Source organism: Xenopus laevis, chromosome 4L, assembly GCF_017654675.1.
Source record: "Xenopus laevis strain J_2021 chromosome 4L, Xenopus_laevis_v10.1, whole genome shotgun sequence".
Classification (NCBI taxonomy): domain Eukaryota; kingdom Metazoa; phylum Chordata; class Amphibia; order Anura; family Pipidae; genus Xenopus; species Xenopus laevis.
Window position 1 is genome coordinate 119826859 of NC_054377.1, and position 16824 is coordinate 119843682.

Below are 16824 nucleotides of genomic sequence, written 5' to 3' on the forward strand. Positions count from 1 at the left end.
TGGCAGATATTATTTGACTTGTGCTTTGTATGACGATCCCTAAGCTTAACCTCTCAATTGAAGCACAGACCACACTGAGCATGTGCACAGTCTTGGTCTTACAGAGATTTTTAATAAAGTTACAAGATGACAGCCCCCTGTGGCCAACTTTGAAAGCCTAAATCATTTGTTTAATTAGGCATCTGGTGCAGTAAGTTCATGTTTATATTTAGTACACAAAATACAGAATTTCTAGCATTATTCTATTTTAGACTTTAAGCAAGTCGACTGTTACCCCATTACTTCTTTATAAGGGGCCCATCCTGAAGGCCAATTAGGGTGACATTTGAGTGCTTATTTGCTGTCAGGATACCGTGAGGGGGATGGGGGTTCTGACCAGCTGTTTGGAGCCTCCACATTTCTGATGCTGACATTACGCACAGGTCTTTGTCCATAGATTTGGAGACCAGGGCTGAATTGCTCATTAAGAATGTCCTACATTCAGCATTGGCCATGTAGATAGGGAACCACATAAATGTGAAATAAATTTGGTTCTCTGGGTTTCACACTGGATTTACAAACAGAATCTCTGAATGAGAAAACTGAGCAAATTTGCCGAGTCACAAGGAAAAAATGCCAAAGTCAGCAAATGGACAGGAAAATGTACTTCCTTTCTCTGGCTGATCCAGTTCTCTGGACAATGACAGGAAAGGACCTTCCCCTTCTCTTCCTCTGCTGTTTTCATTATGGCTTTGTGCATTCCTGTGTCCAGAGAATCACAGGAGCCTCAGGGGCAACACTTCATTCCAGGCACCCCCAGGACTTACTCAGGTGAGCACACATGGGCAATGCTCCCCCTATACCAGGCTTGGTGCACTCCGGTGCTCCTTAAACTTCACCTTAACTTACTACAGACAGCCAAATGATCTATTATAGTGGGGGGCTGCCAGTTAATCTATAACCTGTGTCATTATTAGAGCTGTGTTTACAGGTGCAAGAAGTGGCAGTCATCACAGTCTCTGCTCTTTGTGGGGCCCTGCAGATGTAGTCGGAGGAACTCCACTGAGTGTTTATTCTACAACTGCCCTGTGCAGGTGAGGGCTGCTATGTAAATGGGGGCAAAAGACTAATGAAAAAGACTAATGAAAGTGAAACTCTGATTAATGGAGGAATGTCTGTGTGGGTTTGCAAACATTTGCATCTGAATATATGTTTGAGTTGATTAGAGTGGAGTTGAATCTCTTATGGGTGATTGGATCACAATATATAAATATATAAGGGGTCCAGATAATATACATGCTGCATATGTACCTACCCCTGGATGTAACAAAATACCAGGCTACAGGTCTGAGATCATCAGCCCCCAATGGCATGTCTTTTGTAAGTTTTTCTAGCCCCATGTTATAGGCAGTACCATATGATATACACAGACTATACATGCATGATCCAGAGCATGATCCATGGCTAGGGCAGGTGGGCTTCAGCAACAATCAGGGGTAAGGACCCCATTAATGAGGTTCAGCCATTGTATGCTAGAAGCCCCATGGTGAGTTTCTCTCGGAGCAAGAGCTAGCTAGCAAACAACCTGCACTTGCCAAAGGATTACGGTGGAGCCAGTACACCAGTGCAGGGTCCCAAGTGAAAGTATTAGGGTAGAGGGATTCTCCTGGAAGTGCTCCAGAGTGGCAGGCACTGACTGTGTTGTTATTGATACTCACTGTTGTGTCTTACACTGCCTGTATCACATGTATCTGTTATACCTGCTACTAGTGGCCCACACAGTCAATACACCATTGGTCAACCATGGCCTGACCAGGAGTGTAGGGGATGTGAGTGTACAGAAAGCCAAATTTGATTTGGGGGGCATCTTGTTAGCAAGACTGTTATACCAGTTTGGAAGTATCTATGGAAGGGATCCCCAGCCAGTGGCTCACGAGCAACATGTTGCTCACCAACCCCTTGGATGTTGTGTCTAGTGGCCTCAAATCAGGTGCTTATTTTTCAGTTCCAGGCAAGTTTTGGTTGCATAGAAACCAGGTGCACTGCCAAACAGAGTCTCCTATAGGCTGCCAATAGCCATTCACAACCATTTTTTACAGCTGAGTGTGACTCATGGGTAGAAAAGGGTGTAACTTGACTGGCATGCTTCTTATCTGCTACATTATCTCATTTTTTTTGTAGAGCAATGACAATGAAATGCTTCCATCTACTGGTCTTGCTGTTGGCGTTTCAATTGGTATCTGCAATTCCTGCAATTCCTCAGTGCCTGGAAAACTGCACATGTCTTACTCTTCAACAACATGTGCTTTGTGGCAATGCCAGCCTCACGTCAGTTCCATCTAATGTGCCAAACAATACAGTGGAACTCCACCTGCAGAACAACTTCTTCTCTGAGCTTCATGACCATTTCCTCCAGGATTTGCCTGAACTCAGAGGCCTCTACCTGAGCAATTGTGGAATCAACAACATTGATGAGGACGCTTTCCAAAGTGTGAAAAGTATCAGTTACCTGCACCTGGACAGAAACCGTTTGGGGGACCTCCAGGAAGGCACATTCAGCAATCTGAGCAGCCTCATTTACCTGCACCTGGAGAGCAACCAGATCACTTCCATTCGTGAAGGTATATGAATATGTCTGTGTGACCACACTGGGCTATTTATGCTATAGTTTATACTCTGCAAACTGGAGGCAGCTTTGATTGGGTTTATTGCCATCCTTCGATAAACTTTAAGTTAGGTGGAATTGTCCTGGGTAAAAGGTTGGAGGGGTCTTTTTTTATAAACTCAGCTATTACTGGAGGAAACAGGGGCTTTAAAGGGGAAGGAAACCTAGTCGGCGCAAACCCCCCACCCTCCTCCCCCCTGGCCTATCCGTCCCACTGGGCAAATGCCCCTAACTTGTTACTTACCCTTCTGTGCAGGTCCCGTCCAGGGAGTTCACCGACGACATCTTCTTCCACGCAAATCTTCTTCCTGCTGTGAACGGCGCATGCGCAGTAGGATCATTTCGCCGGTTACGATCTACTGTGCATGTGCGTGACTTTTGGCGCATGCGCAGTAGATCAGTACCGGCGAAATGCTCCTACTGCGCATGCGCCAAAACGCCGTTCACAGCAGGAAGAAGATCGCGTGGAAGAAGATGTCGTCGGTGAACTCCCTGGACTGGACCTGCGCAGAAGGGTAAGTAACAAGTTAGGGGCATTTGCCCAGCGGGACGGGTAGGCCAGGGGGAGGAGGGTGGGTGGGCAGCAAACGGGAGGGGGGTGGGGGGTTTGCGCCGACTAGGTTTCCTTCCCCTTTAAATGACTTGTTCAGTATAACAATAAAAATCTGGGTAAATAGATAGGCTGTGCAAAATAAAAAAAATTCTAATATAGTTAGTTAGGCAAAAATGTCATGAATAAAGGCTGGAGTGACTGGATGTCTAACATAATAGCCAGAAAACTACTTGCTTTGCAACTCTATTGGTTTCCACTGATTGGTTACCAGGCAGAAACCAATCAGTTATTTGAGGGGTGCCACATGGGCCATAACTGTTGCCTTTGAATCTGATCTGCATGCTAAGGATCAATTGCAAACTCACTGAACAGTTATGTCTCATGTGGTCCCCCTTCAAGTCGCTGACTAACTCAGAGTTAGAGAGCAGAAAAGCAGGAAGTTGTGTTCTGTTCTATTAGACATCCAGTCACTTCTGAGGCCACTGGGAGCAACATCCAAGGGGTTGGAGAGCAACATGTTGCTCGCGAGCTACTGGTTGGGGATCACTGCTTTAACTGCTAATTGAATGCTATATGTTCATCTGTGTATGGAAAGAGATTCGGACAAGTAGAAAATAAAATACGCTTTCCTTTCATCTCTGCCCAGTCACCTATGTTTTAGTAAACAGGAGAATGGGAAGTCTAGATGAGCCAGGTGGTTCCTATCTGCCATCAGATTGTGTTTCCGTGTGCATGTAAAAGGGGTCACAGATCTTTGTACAGAGGAGAAGTGTTCACAGAACAACCCATGTGAGGTTATGAGAACAGAGAAACCCCAGAAACTACCAAGGGTTTAACAGTTTTGGGAAGGAGTCCGAGATTGCCACATTTGCTTTGGGTGCCAGTGCTCCTTGGTTTGTTTTTGGACTGGGGTGATAAGGAAACTTCATACAGAAGACTCATTAACCATTCTCCTCTACGCATCAGTCATCTTGTCCCTTCTTCTGTTCTCAAGATTAAGGCAAGCTGTATGATGCCTCTCGCTTATCTGCATAAAGGAATAGGCCGGGTCTGAACCATAATGTCAAATGAATGGAGAAAAACAGGAAAACTTGAATTACATATATGATCTGCCACCATTTAAGATTTATTACTGCTTATGTTTCTTCTAGGTTTATTTGCCCCTCTGAAGAAGCTCAGCGCTCTGTATCTTAGCAACAACTTGCTGCAGGAGCTCACTGATGGGTCTCTGAATGGTTTAACCCAGTTACGCTGGTTGGATTTGGGTTTCAATATGATCTCCAGAATATCTAATCAGTCCTTTAGTGCTGTTACCAACCTCCGGAAACTCAACTTGGAAAGAAACAACTTGACCGGCGTTCCCTGGGCAATCCGACGTAAGAGTGGCCTGCAGATGCTGCGACTAAGTGGGAACGGTATAAAGAGACTTTCTTCATCTTCATTTGGCAGAAGCCTGAGGTTCATCACAGAACTCTATCTGGACAGTTTGGGGCTGGAGAAGTTGACCAGCATGACCTTCATGAAGCTGCGGCTGCTGAAAGAGCTTGACTTGAGGAACAACTCTCTGCAGTCTCTGTCTGTGTCCAAAGTTAAAATTTTCACAAAGATCTACCTTACTGGCAACCCTTGGAGATGTGACTGCTCATTGATTGGACTCCACACACGGCTGCAGCAGGCCAAAAACCTGGACGTGGAACAACAGGCACAGTGCGACACCCCAAAGGCACTAAAGGGCCAAAGTCTTATCAACATTAGTGTAAGTTGCTGCATGCTTGATTATAATGAACTCTACTCTGTACATATATCAGTATTTGTAACCCCCCCCATAAATCCATTCAGATTACTCACAGTTCCAATCAGTAGCAGCAACAAATATTTGGTGACACTGCATACAGTGATCCCCAACCAGTAGCTCGTGAGCAACATGTTGCCCTCCAACCCCTTGGATGTGGCTGTCAGTTTCCTCAAACCAGGTACTTATTTTTGAATTCCAGGCTTGTAAGCAAGTTTTAATTGCATAAAAACTAAGTATAGTGCCAAGTAAAGCCTCCTGTAGGCTGCCAATCCACATAGAGGCTACCAAATAGTCAATCACAGTCCTTATTTGGCACCCATTTTCATGTTTGTGTTGCTCCCCAAGTCTTTATACATTTGAATGTGGCTCATGGGTAAAAAAAGGTTGGGGACCCCGAGGCTTATTTACTCATTTTCAAGGTCGAGAAAAAAAAATATGACAAAACTCACCAAACTTTTTTCCTTGAATGCTAGCTGATGTTAATGTCCCATGTGGGTTCAGCTCCTGTAACCCAAACTCGACCAATACCCGCGACCCTCAAATTGTCCCCATTGATCCGCTACCTGACCTGCAATAGGTCTTAACTTACCTTATGACTCGGGACATGTGAAACCAGGAGTGACGTCACTCCAGAGCTTGGATCACCCGAATAAAGGGGGAAATTAACCCCATCGCCAGGTGAGGGTGGGAGGGGACCAATCCTGCACTTTAGTCACTTACCCAGACAGGTTTCCTGCAAACTGCCCACCTGGTAAGGGAATCAGAAACTTTTTACCCTAAAGCCCAAGCACTTTGTGGGTGCCCGACCCGATGCAGGTCTCCAGCTTATATAAGAAACACCACGACAGAATATTCCTGGCCCAGCGGAAGTCACGTTGTCCCATTCATTTTAATGAACCTGAAATGATTTAATGAATTGGGAAAATAAAGAAAGGTGTTAAGAGTCATTGCCTTTCCATTGCCTTCTATTGAACCTCACCAAGTGGTGACTTTTTCTGGCGATTTTTCTCTGATTTTTTTCTTCAATAGACACAGACTATTCGAGGTTCTAAAGTATCGAGTATATTCACAAATCATGAAAAGACACTCGATTTTTGATAAACCAGCCCCATAGCCTGTGCTCATTTATTCATTTGATCTCACCAGTCTACCACCACCAGTGGAAATCAAGTCCACCTCAAAGAGTTACTCATATAGTTGAGGAGCTATCACTACTCACTAGCGTCCCTAAAGCTGGGCACTGGGAGTGATTTCACTTTACTATTGCTTTTCAGCAGATTACAATCGGCCCAGTATATGAATGACGAGAACTGGAAATATGGTGGCAGAGAAGCATCCCTGTACATTCTCTTGCTGTATTTCTTCTGCAGTGGCATCTAGTCATGCTGGGGGTCACCATGTCACAAAATGAAGCCCCTTGTGAAATAGTGCAATTACTTTTAAAGGTAGCTAGTCCGAATGGGTAATGCTAAAATAAATTGACAACCCATTCAATCAGTTGAACCAGACAGAGCTGGTGGAATGAGATGCTGGCATTTGCCAACGGTTTGAGTATGAACGGGAGGCTTATCCCTCACACTGTTAGCACCAATACAGATCTTTTAGACGGAAAGGCTTAATTGTGGCAGAACTATTAGAAAAGATACACCCAACACAATTATCACTCTAATGATAATTTCCTCTTTTTATTGATTAGCTCTTGAAGTTGACTTGCCCGGTTTTGGGGGAAGACGTACCAGTCACACCTTCAACTCCAATTTCATCTGAACCAAACGGATTAGCAAAGACGTCCATACGTTCCGTAATGAAGACCATGAAACCCACCACAGTTGCCTACAAGATCTCACCAAAACCAACGCCCCATCCCACTGCTGGAAACAATAAGATTGAAGAAGAGGTGCAGGACCCGTGCCTTGCCGAGCACATCTCCAATGTTGCGGTGAAGCCCGCTGAGCAGGGATCTCTGGATGTGTCATGGTCTGTACATGGGGATTACAAACAGTTTGAGATCCGTTACAGCACTGAACAAGAGAAGTCCTCTCTAAACATTGTTGGGGACCTTACAAATATTCGTCTATACCATCTACACCCTGGAAGCAGCTATAGAGTGTGCATTGTGCCTCAAAATGTGATTATCACTAAATGCCAGTTGCCAAAGACCCGACAGTGTGCAGATGGTCAAACAGATGGTGTTCCTGAGCAAGCCTATCATGTCTATTCTCCTCCTAAATCTACTTCTCCTGTAGTGACAATTGGAGTGTCCGTAGGTTTGGTAGCACTGGTAGCAGCTGCCATCTTTGCTGTGTATACTCTGCGCTCCCACAAAATCCAGTTTCAACGATATTATAATGAAGACAGGGCCGAGGGCAGTCGGAAACAAGAGACAGATCCCTACAAGTGGGATGGTGTATATGAGAACATTGATGATGACAGGCACGTGTACGTCACTGCAGCCAGTCTATGGGGAATGGATAACGAGATACTTGACTGTAGTTTGGCTGAACCAAACCCACTTTCTTCTGTCCCAAAATATCAAACTCTTTAAATGTACTGAATGAATGGCAACTGTGTAATAGGTAAAAAGCTTTACTATGTAGTTCAGAAGTAAATAGGTGTAATGAAAGAATCTTCTTCTAACCAATGGTAAATGAGTATGCCATCCCTATTGCAGCTTAATGTCACAAGCCTTATACCAAGCAAATAACGGCCAATCAGTCCTATGACTGGAGTAGAGAAGATATGATTGAACAATTCTCCTGCTTCTGTAACGAGTATAACAAAGGTACTGCCATCTGTACAGTTCACCCTCACTCCATTCACCATATTCATGTGGCACAGAGAGGCCACTCACACTGCAAGTCTCATATAAAATGTAAAGTACATTGACTTGAATAAGTAAACAGCCTATTTGCCGTGGTATATATAATAAATATATAATGTAGCAGAAAACCCTGTTCCCTTGGTATTTATATTTACAAATTATATCACTCCTGGTCCATTCACATTGCTGTTTGTATAACACAAATTTTGGGAAGGAAACTTGTGTTGGGCTTGTTATTAAAGGGATTGTTCACCGTTAAATTTACTTTTAGTATGATGAAGAGAGTGATATTCTGAGACGATTTGTAATTGGTTTTCATTTTTTATTATTTAAGGTTTTTGAGTTATTTAGCTTTTTATTCAGCAGCTCTCCAGTTTGCAATTTCAGCAATCTAGTGGTTAGGGTCTAAATTACCCTAGCAACCATGCACTTAACTGAATAAGAGGCTGGAATATGAATAGGAGCGGCCTGAATAGAAAGATAAGTAATAAAAAGTAGCAATAACAATACATTTGTAGCCTTACAGAGCATTTGTTTTCAGATGGGGTCAGTAACCCCCTATTTGAAAGCTGGAAAGTGACGGAAGAAGGCAAAGTAAAGTAAAAACCTATAACAAATAAATAATGAAGGCCAATAGAAAAGTTGCTTAGAATAAGCCATTCTAGAACAAACTAAATGTTAACTTAAAGGTGTACCATACCTTTAAAAACAGAAAGCCACCCCATTTAAAAGTGGCTAATTAACGTTCCCAGTGCAAATAATCCACTCTCTGTACAGTGGTTCTAGAAATAAAATGAAGTGTTGAATAGATAATGAATGAAGGATTTGAAGGAGGTGTCTGGATATCCATCTTAACCCCACACACTTCCTTATTTCAATCAGTTTGTACCAAAGATACTGCTATAAAAAAACTTCAATAACCAATGGCAGAACAATAAAACAGAAGAATTCTTCCCACTTGGACCAACATGGTCAACAATTCCTTAGAAGGGCGGGAAGCCCTGTGTCCCCTTATCGACTACAGAAAAACAGATTTTAACAGTGAGTATCAAAAATCTTGTTTTCTCTTTCGTCTCTGGGGGACACAGGGACCTTAGGACTTAACAAAGCAGCCCCAGAAACGGGTGGGAATGATTAGAGGGCACCACAGAGTGGAGCACTTTGTGGCCAAACGCCGCTTCTGCTGAGGAGTACATGTCAAGGTTGTAAAATTTCGTGAATGTATGAACAGAGGACCATGTAGCCGTTCTGCAAATCTGCACAGCAGAGGCAGAGTTGTGTTTCTCTCTTCCATCTTGCAATGGTTGCCTTGGAAGCTGCCTGACCCTTTTTAGGTCCAGATGGTAATAGGAGCAGAGATGTAGAGTGTTGGAAAGGTTTTTGGATCTTTCTATATACCAGCAGAGTCATCTGACTACATCCAACTTGTGTAGTCGACGCTCCTCGACGTTCTTAGTATCAGGGCATAGGGTTGGAACTACAATTTCCTGATTGACGAGGAACTGAGATACCACCTTAGGTAGGAAGGATGGTAATGTTCTTAGAATGGCTTTGTCCTTGTGGAAAATGAGGTGCTCAACTCAGACACTCTTCTCGCGGGGGAGATTGCAATTAAAAATACCACCTAGTAAGCAGTGACTCTGAAACGGATCCCATGGGCTCGAATGGTGAGTCGAGTAGTGCTTCAAGAACTAACTTTACTGGGGAACAGAATGGAGGTTGTAAGTGTCGTAAGTGTTGTATTTTTGGAAATGTTGAATTCTAGGAAGGGCAGATCCCCCTCAACACACCAATTGTGGTAGGCTTGCCATATTCTGGGGTATGATCTGGAAGATGATGGTTTGCAGGCTTTTAGCATGGTAATGATGATCTCTTCGGGTTAGTCCCTGTTTTCGCCAAATGGGGGGGTCAGACGTATTGGTTGCTCTATCGACATATCCTGTAGGTCTGAGAACCATGTCCTCCAAGGCCAGTATGGTGCCACCACGATTATCATGAGCTGCGATTGCCTGATCTTCTTTAGTACCCGAGGTAACATCGGAAGAAATGTGGAAAGACATATGCTAGTTTGAATTGCAATTTTTGCGTCATTGCGTCTGTTCCTGCTGCTGCAGGATCCTAACATCTGGAGAAGTACTTTGGTACTTTTCGATTGGTCTTGGACGCCATAAGATATATTTGTGGTTGCCCCCAATGATGTACTAGCTCGGCAAAGGCCTCCGGGTGCAGTTCCCATTCTCCTGCCACTAATCGGCTTCAACTGAGGCAGTCTGCCTTTGTGTTGTCTACCCCTGGGATGTGGATTGCAGATAGTCTCAAGTTGTTGTCTTCCTTTGCTGCGTGTTCATCCCTGGCGATTTATGTACACTACAGTCGTGGCATTGAAGTTTTGTGGTGGCCAAATCAGGACATGGAGATATATGTCTTTTATGTCCAGTGACATCAGCCATTGACCCTGTTCCATTCCCCTGATCACTGATCTTAGGGTTCCATCTTGAATCGTACCGATTGGACAAATTTGTTTAGGAGTTTTAGGTCCAGAAAGGGTCTGAATGTTCCTTCCTATTATGGTACTATGAAGAGATTTGAGTAGAACCCAGAGAATCTCTCGTGAGGGGACTGGTACTATTACTCCCAACTCCTTCATACTGGTGATGCAATTTAGGAAGGCTTGAGCCTTGATGACATTGGAGGGGACTCTGGACATGAAGAAATTGTTGGGAGGGGGAGTGAAGAAATTGATTTGATACCCTTCCTATACTATCTCTTTGACCCAGGCATCTGATGAGTGATGAATCCATGCCTCCTGGAATCGCAGTAACTTTTTATTTGTTTCCTTGATTCTGGAGGGAGTGCCCCATCAGGCCGTCGTTGACTTATCGTTTGTCGGCTTACTGTGGGGCTTGTTAGTCTTCCATGTTGCTTGACCCCTGTCACTTGGCTTGGAGCGAAAGTGTGACCTTTGTGGCAAATTGCTTCTTCGAGGAAAACGTCCACTTTGGCCCAGAAAAAAAACTCTCGTCTAGAGGTAGTTGTTGTTGCTCTGCTTTGTGATTGAAGAAGAAATGTACTCTTTTCACCTGTTGCTTGGGAAATGATCTTTTCCAATTCTTCACCAAACAACCGTTGTCCTTTAAATGGAAGTGAAGTGAGTGATTTCTTGGAACTGAGATCTGCTGACCAACTTTTAAGCCACAGAGTCCTTCTTGCTGCTATTGAGAGTGCTGATGTCCTAGCAGTGGTTTGGGAAGCATCTAGAGTGGCATCGGATAGGTATGCGGATGCGTCCACAATTGAGAAGGTGGATGCTATGAATTCAGATCTAGGCACCCCCTCTTGTAAATCTTTGAGGATGGCCTCTGCCCAGGCTTGTATGGCTCTGGATACCCACGCAGAAGCCAGTAGTGGTCGCAACGCTGACCCTGAATCGAAGTAGATTGCTCTTAGGGTACTTTCCATCCCTCTGTCGGCCAGGTCTTTGAATGCTGCGGCATCAGTGACCGGTAAGGTGGTAGATTTTGACAATCGTGCATCCACTACCGGAGGGTTGGACCATTTTTCCACTAATTCTTTTGAAAAGGGGGAAGACTTGGAGAATTTCTTAGTGGCTTGAAACTTTCGTTCTGGGAAGTTTCATTCATCTTGTATCAAGTTAGACAGTTGGTCATGATCCGGAAAGCAAGTTGTCGACTTGTGTTGTGGTTTGAATAGGCCCGTGGTCTGACTCTTCTCCTGCTGTGATTGCGCAATATTAAAGGGCACCAATCATGACCAAAATCATTGACTAAGTAAATACACTATGTGAAAGTTCAAGAAATCTGATTTTTAAAACAGTTAGAATTGTTTGTATAATGTAAATGATCAGCTCACTATACCTTCTGCAAGATCTCCCCTGCAGTTCTAGCTGAGGCTAGAGGCAGGCATCTTGGATTTCACTAGCTCCTCCTACCTATATCTTCCCAGCCAACTGCAGCTCTGAAATCTCACACATGCTCAGTTGAAATTCCTTGTTGCTTATCAACCCTTCTAAGCTATTTTCAAATCAGCCAAACCTCTGTGTTAGCTGCTGTTCAGTAGTGCTGCCACCTGCTGGAAGTTAGTGTGTGCCCTTCATTTGCATAATAACATCACCAGCAGGGGACAAGATAGGGAAATCTCCTGATACTTCTAGTGGAGGAGTTTACTTAAACAAGGCATTCTGGGTAGAATACTCAAAGCAGTAAAATCTGAGCATGCTCCTGAAATTTGCATATTAGAGTCTCTGTTATAGTCACAGTATGGCCTCCCTCAGTGAAAGAACCCATTTGACAAAGTAAGGGATTTTTTCAAAACCTGCAGTTTTTTCAAAAAACTATATAGTTTGATTAAACGTGTTTAGCTTGTACTGGTCAGATTGATATATGTTTGATTTTGGCTGTGATAGGTGCCCTTTAAGTATATCAAGTACTCCCTTGATAATGCCATCAATGTCATGTTGTGCATTATCACCCTGAATTTTTTTATCTTCTGAAGATACGTCAGATGGAGGGAGTTCCCCTTCAGACTGGGAAGAGTTCTGTTCTGCTGAAGCGTCGGACATGTTATGTGAGGTGGCAACTATCTTAGGACTGTCTGCTCTTTTGCGTTTGAGGCTCAATTTTGATAGTACCCTGTCCAGGTTATCTGCGATGGCTAGGAGTCCCTGCAGGGAAGCTAGGGATTGTGAGAGTTGCACAGCCCAAAGTGATGCCGTGGTCTCTTGTGTGGCATTTCCCCCATGTGGAGTTAGGCTGCTCCTCCTGTGCTGCCCTCCTTGTGTGGCTGTACTGAGATTTTTCCCTCCAACTGGAGGTTTTATTAGTGCTACGCGGTGTCTGGCAAGCCTTCAGAAGCTTATAATGCCGTGCTGTGAGGGATGGACAGTACTGGCTGCTGATTTTCGTGCCTACGTAAGCGCGCCTAATTCTGAAGTGGTGTCCAATACCAAAATGGTGCCCCATACTTGTGCCCTCCTCCCTGCAGCCGTGCCAAAGATTCTCCTGCAGGGTGCTCTCTCTCCCCTGGCTAAGGGCAGGAGTCACGCTGGTCACCGGGTCTGCTTCCCACCGGGCCAAGCAGTGTTGTACTGCTGCTGACCCTGGAAGCTGCTGCTGCTCTTGTCCAACAGGTGAGGAAGGGGAAGAATAGTATGAGGGGGACGCAACATTGCCATTGCGGGTCCTGTAGCAGGAATCCACTGGCCAAGGGAGGAGAATGGTAGAAGAACTCCCCATACTACCAGTTAGTGCCGGGCAATGTCAGAATGCCCTCTCTGTTCATCCTCCCTACTCACGGTTCCTAATGGAGACAGGCTCGCCTGAGGGGTTCAATCAGCCTTTTTCTGGTGCCCCTGGTGTAATTCCCTCGTGTGAGGCTAACCCTCCAGGATGCCAGGGTTACTCCTGCTCCTGGGGTTTCCTCTGTATTCCTTAAAGGAAAACTATACCCCCCAAACAATGTAGGTCTCTATTAAAAGATACTGAGTAAAACAGCTCATGTGTAAAACCCTGCTTCATGTAAATGAACCATTATCATAATAATATACTTTTTTAGTAGTATGTGCCATTGGGTAATCATAAATAGAAAATTGCCATTTAAAAAAAATAAGGGCCCCCCCCTGAGATTGTAGGATTCACTGTTCACACATACAAACCACATGTTAGGTCACATGAGCCAATTAACAGACAGAGTTGTGCCTTTTGCTTCCTCACTTCTTCCTGTTACAGTTAGAGTTGTAGTATTTCTGGTCAGGTGATCTCTGAGGCAGCACAGATAGAGTCTCAAAATGGTGGTTCAAGGCAAGAGATGTAAAAGGGCAATATTTATGTAAATATATATTCCAGTTTGGTAAGATTCTTTAATATGTCATTCAATTTGATATAAACTATCTGTTGCTTAAGTATTCATTTTGGGGGTATAGTTTTCCTTTAAGTAGATATCTCTGACCAAAAAGACTATCAGAGAAAAGTCCATCCTCCTGGTAGCAGGACACTTAAAAAACTGATTGGAATAAGTAAGTGTGTGGGGTTAAGCTGGATATCCAGACTCACCCCTTAAATAATTTAATAAGTCTCCTACCTCCTGGAGGATGGAGCTTAACCCCTAAGGTCCCCGTGTCCCCCAGAGACGACAGAGAAAGTGCATTTCATTTAATTCAACCCAGGAAAAAAAACCATGCAATATAAACCCCTTTTTGCGCTTTCTTCCATCCAGCCACAGGGGGGGTTCAGGAGTAGACGCATTGAAATATTTTGAAGGGGGCTGTACTCACACAGACGCATGTAAGCGCCAAACACAGGTGGGACGCAGCATGTTGCATTTCACCTGCATTCGGTGCATACATGCGTCTGTGTGAGTACAGCCCCCTTCACAATAATTGAGTGCGTCTACTCCTGCGCTCCCCTGTGGCTGGACGGAAGAAAGTGCAATGCAGGGGAGCCTATGAAAAAAACACCCATGTTTAAGAGCCCTAAAACTGTGCTACACATACAAATATACATGACTTGTGTAAAATAATTTAAATGGGATGTTCACCTGTTGTGAATAAATGTACCTGCCCAAAAGCACTGAGCTCTCATCATCTTTGCTGTTTCCAGACACTCCCTGCACCTAATGAAGCTGAGAGAATGGGCAGTTCAGCAGATGTAAACACATTCTACACTGTGAATGCACTTGCCCCAGGCATAACTACAGCTCTCCCTTCATTTCCATAGGCGGCAAGCAGAACCATACCAAACTGGGTTTAAAGGGGTTGTTCACCTTCACATTAACTTTTAGTATGATTTAGAGAGTGATATCCTGAGACAATTTTTAATTGGTTTTAATTTTTTATTATTTGTATTTAGAGTTATTTAGCTTTTTATTCAGCAGCTCTGCGGTTTGCAATTTCAGCAATCTGATTGCTAGGGTCCCAGTTACCCTAGCAATCATACTTTAAATTGAATAAGAGACTGGACTATGAACAGTAGAGGCCTGTATAGAAAGAGGAGTAATAAAAAGTAGCAATAACAATATATGTGTAGCCTTATGGTGCATTGGTTTTTAGATGGGGTCAGTGACTCCCATTGAAAGCTGAAAAGAGTTGGAAGAAGACAAATAATTCAAAAACTATAAAAAAAAGAAATAATGAAGGACAATTGAAAAGTTGCTTAGAATTGGCCATAATATAACATACTAAAAGTTAGCTTTGAGCTGAACCACCCCTTTAACCACAGGCATAGAATCAATGAGTAGCGTTAATCGAGGAGTAGAGTTAATCGAGGAGTAGCGTTAATCGAGGAGTAGCGTTAATCGAGGAGTAGCGTTAATCGAGGAGTAGCGTTAATCGAGGAGTAGCGTTAATCGAGGAGTAGCGTTAATCGAGGAGTAGCGTTAATCGAGGAGTAGCCCAGTGAGGCAGAGTGACAACAGACCTCCACTCAAAAATGTTCCAAGTTCAGTTATACCCCACTGATACCCAACATATTTAAATAGGAGTATTTGGCCCCTGCAAGACTAAGCAGAACAATTGCATTTGAACCATGGCTGTGTTTATTATGTTCATGTGATGATTCACACCCCTTAAACAGTTACTATAATTATTCTTCAATATGGAGAACATCTACATTGCACAATGCTTTCCAGTTTGTTTATTTGTCTTAAACAAAGGTGTTTGATGACAGAGAGCAAATATATATATATATATACACACAAGCCAAAATGGAGTCTCAAGGAGAGCCATTATATGATATATGAGCAAAAGTGAATAAACATTCTGGAATAGCCCTTCTATATATTCATGAATGACCTGGATGGCTCCTGGAAGTGAAGCAATCATTGCCCTGAAGAGGTGGGGTCTTTCCAACAACATTATTTACAAAGCTAATCACTGGGGACACTTTACTTCTGCCTGCAATTTCGGTGTAGAGAGGAAATCTTTAATTACTGAATTATCAAAACCCAGCACAAGCCGCCTGCCGTCAGTATGAAGCACAGCAGGATGTGGTTTTCATACTGCATGCCCCAAAGGCTTACAGTCTATTTCTATTTAGTTAATAAAGAAATCAAAGCTGCATAATCTTCTGTTTTTATCATTTTGCAAAATTGCTCCCAAATCCACTCCAATAGCTAGAAGACTAATTCAAAGTCAAATGTCTATTAAGTAGGCACCAAAGAGGATTCAGCCAACATACAAAACTATCAAGGTACTGGCACATAAGGTTTGTTTATCTGTAAGGCCCACAGTATATTCTTCCCGTAGAACAATTACAGACTAAGAAGCATCATTAAACTAACTAATGCAATTCTATTATGTCAACTAATAACTGCAAAAGCATTTCCAAAATGCAAGAAACGGCGACAAGTTAAATAAAACATGAATATGATTTGCAGCGTATACAAATGTAAATATAGAGTAACCAGTTACCATTTGACTACTATCCATGAGTGACATTGATGAGGGGGGCTATTCTAAGCACTTTTGCAATGTACATTCATTATTTATTTTTTTTAATTCCAAGATATTAAGGGATACATGTACTGTTAACATGAATGAATTGTTATAACAGCGCCACCTGCTGGTCATTTTCCGACCAGTCTGACCACCAAGTAGTAAAGGAAGTTGTCAGGAGAAAAAGAGGCTGCTCTGATGTTCTTCTGCTTAGGAAAATAATTAGAAACCTTTTTCAAATCTTTTCTAACCAGAAGAACATCAGAGCAGCCTCTTTTTTTCTCCTGACAACTACTTGGTCAGAAAACGACCAGCAGGTGGCAATGCTGTAACAAAATGCATTTATATTAAAAGTACATGTATCCTTTAATATCTTGGAATTAAAAAAAAAAATAAAGAATGTAGATTTGAAAAAGGGCTTAGAATAGCCCCCTCATCAATTTATGTTCACTTATTTTTAAGGTTTACTTATCCTTTAAGCTTAAACACAAGCTCTTCCAGACAGACAGGCCAAGGCATATAGCAGGAACAGAAGCAGATTGTTTTTTTTTTTGTTTTTTTTTTG

General features: G+C 43.2%; 1 protein-coding gene across 1 annotated transcript; it reads left to right on the forward strand.

Annotated features, from left to right (window-relative positions):
* Positions 1-540: 540 nt before the first annotated feature.
* XB5838993.L (provisional ortholog of chondroadherin L homeolog) lies at positions 541-7902 on the forward strand. Its single transcript, XM_018258857.2, has 5 exons — positions 541-810; positions 971-1073; positions 2161-2600; positions 4349-4953; positions 6689-7902. The coding sequence occupies exons 1-5, from the start codon at positions 726-728 to the stop codon at positions 7535-7537; spliced, it is 2082 nt and encodes a 693-aa protein (XP_018114346.1). The 5' UTR covers positions 541-725; the 3' UTR covers positions 7538-7902.
* The last annotated feature ends 8922 nt before the right edge of the window (positions 7903-16824 follow it).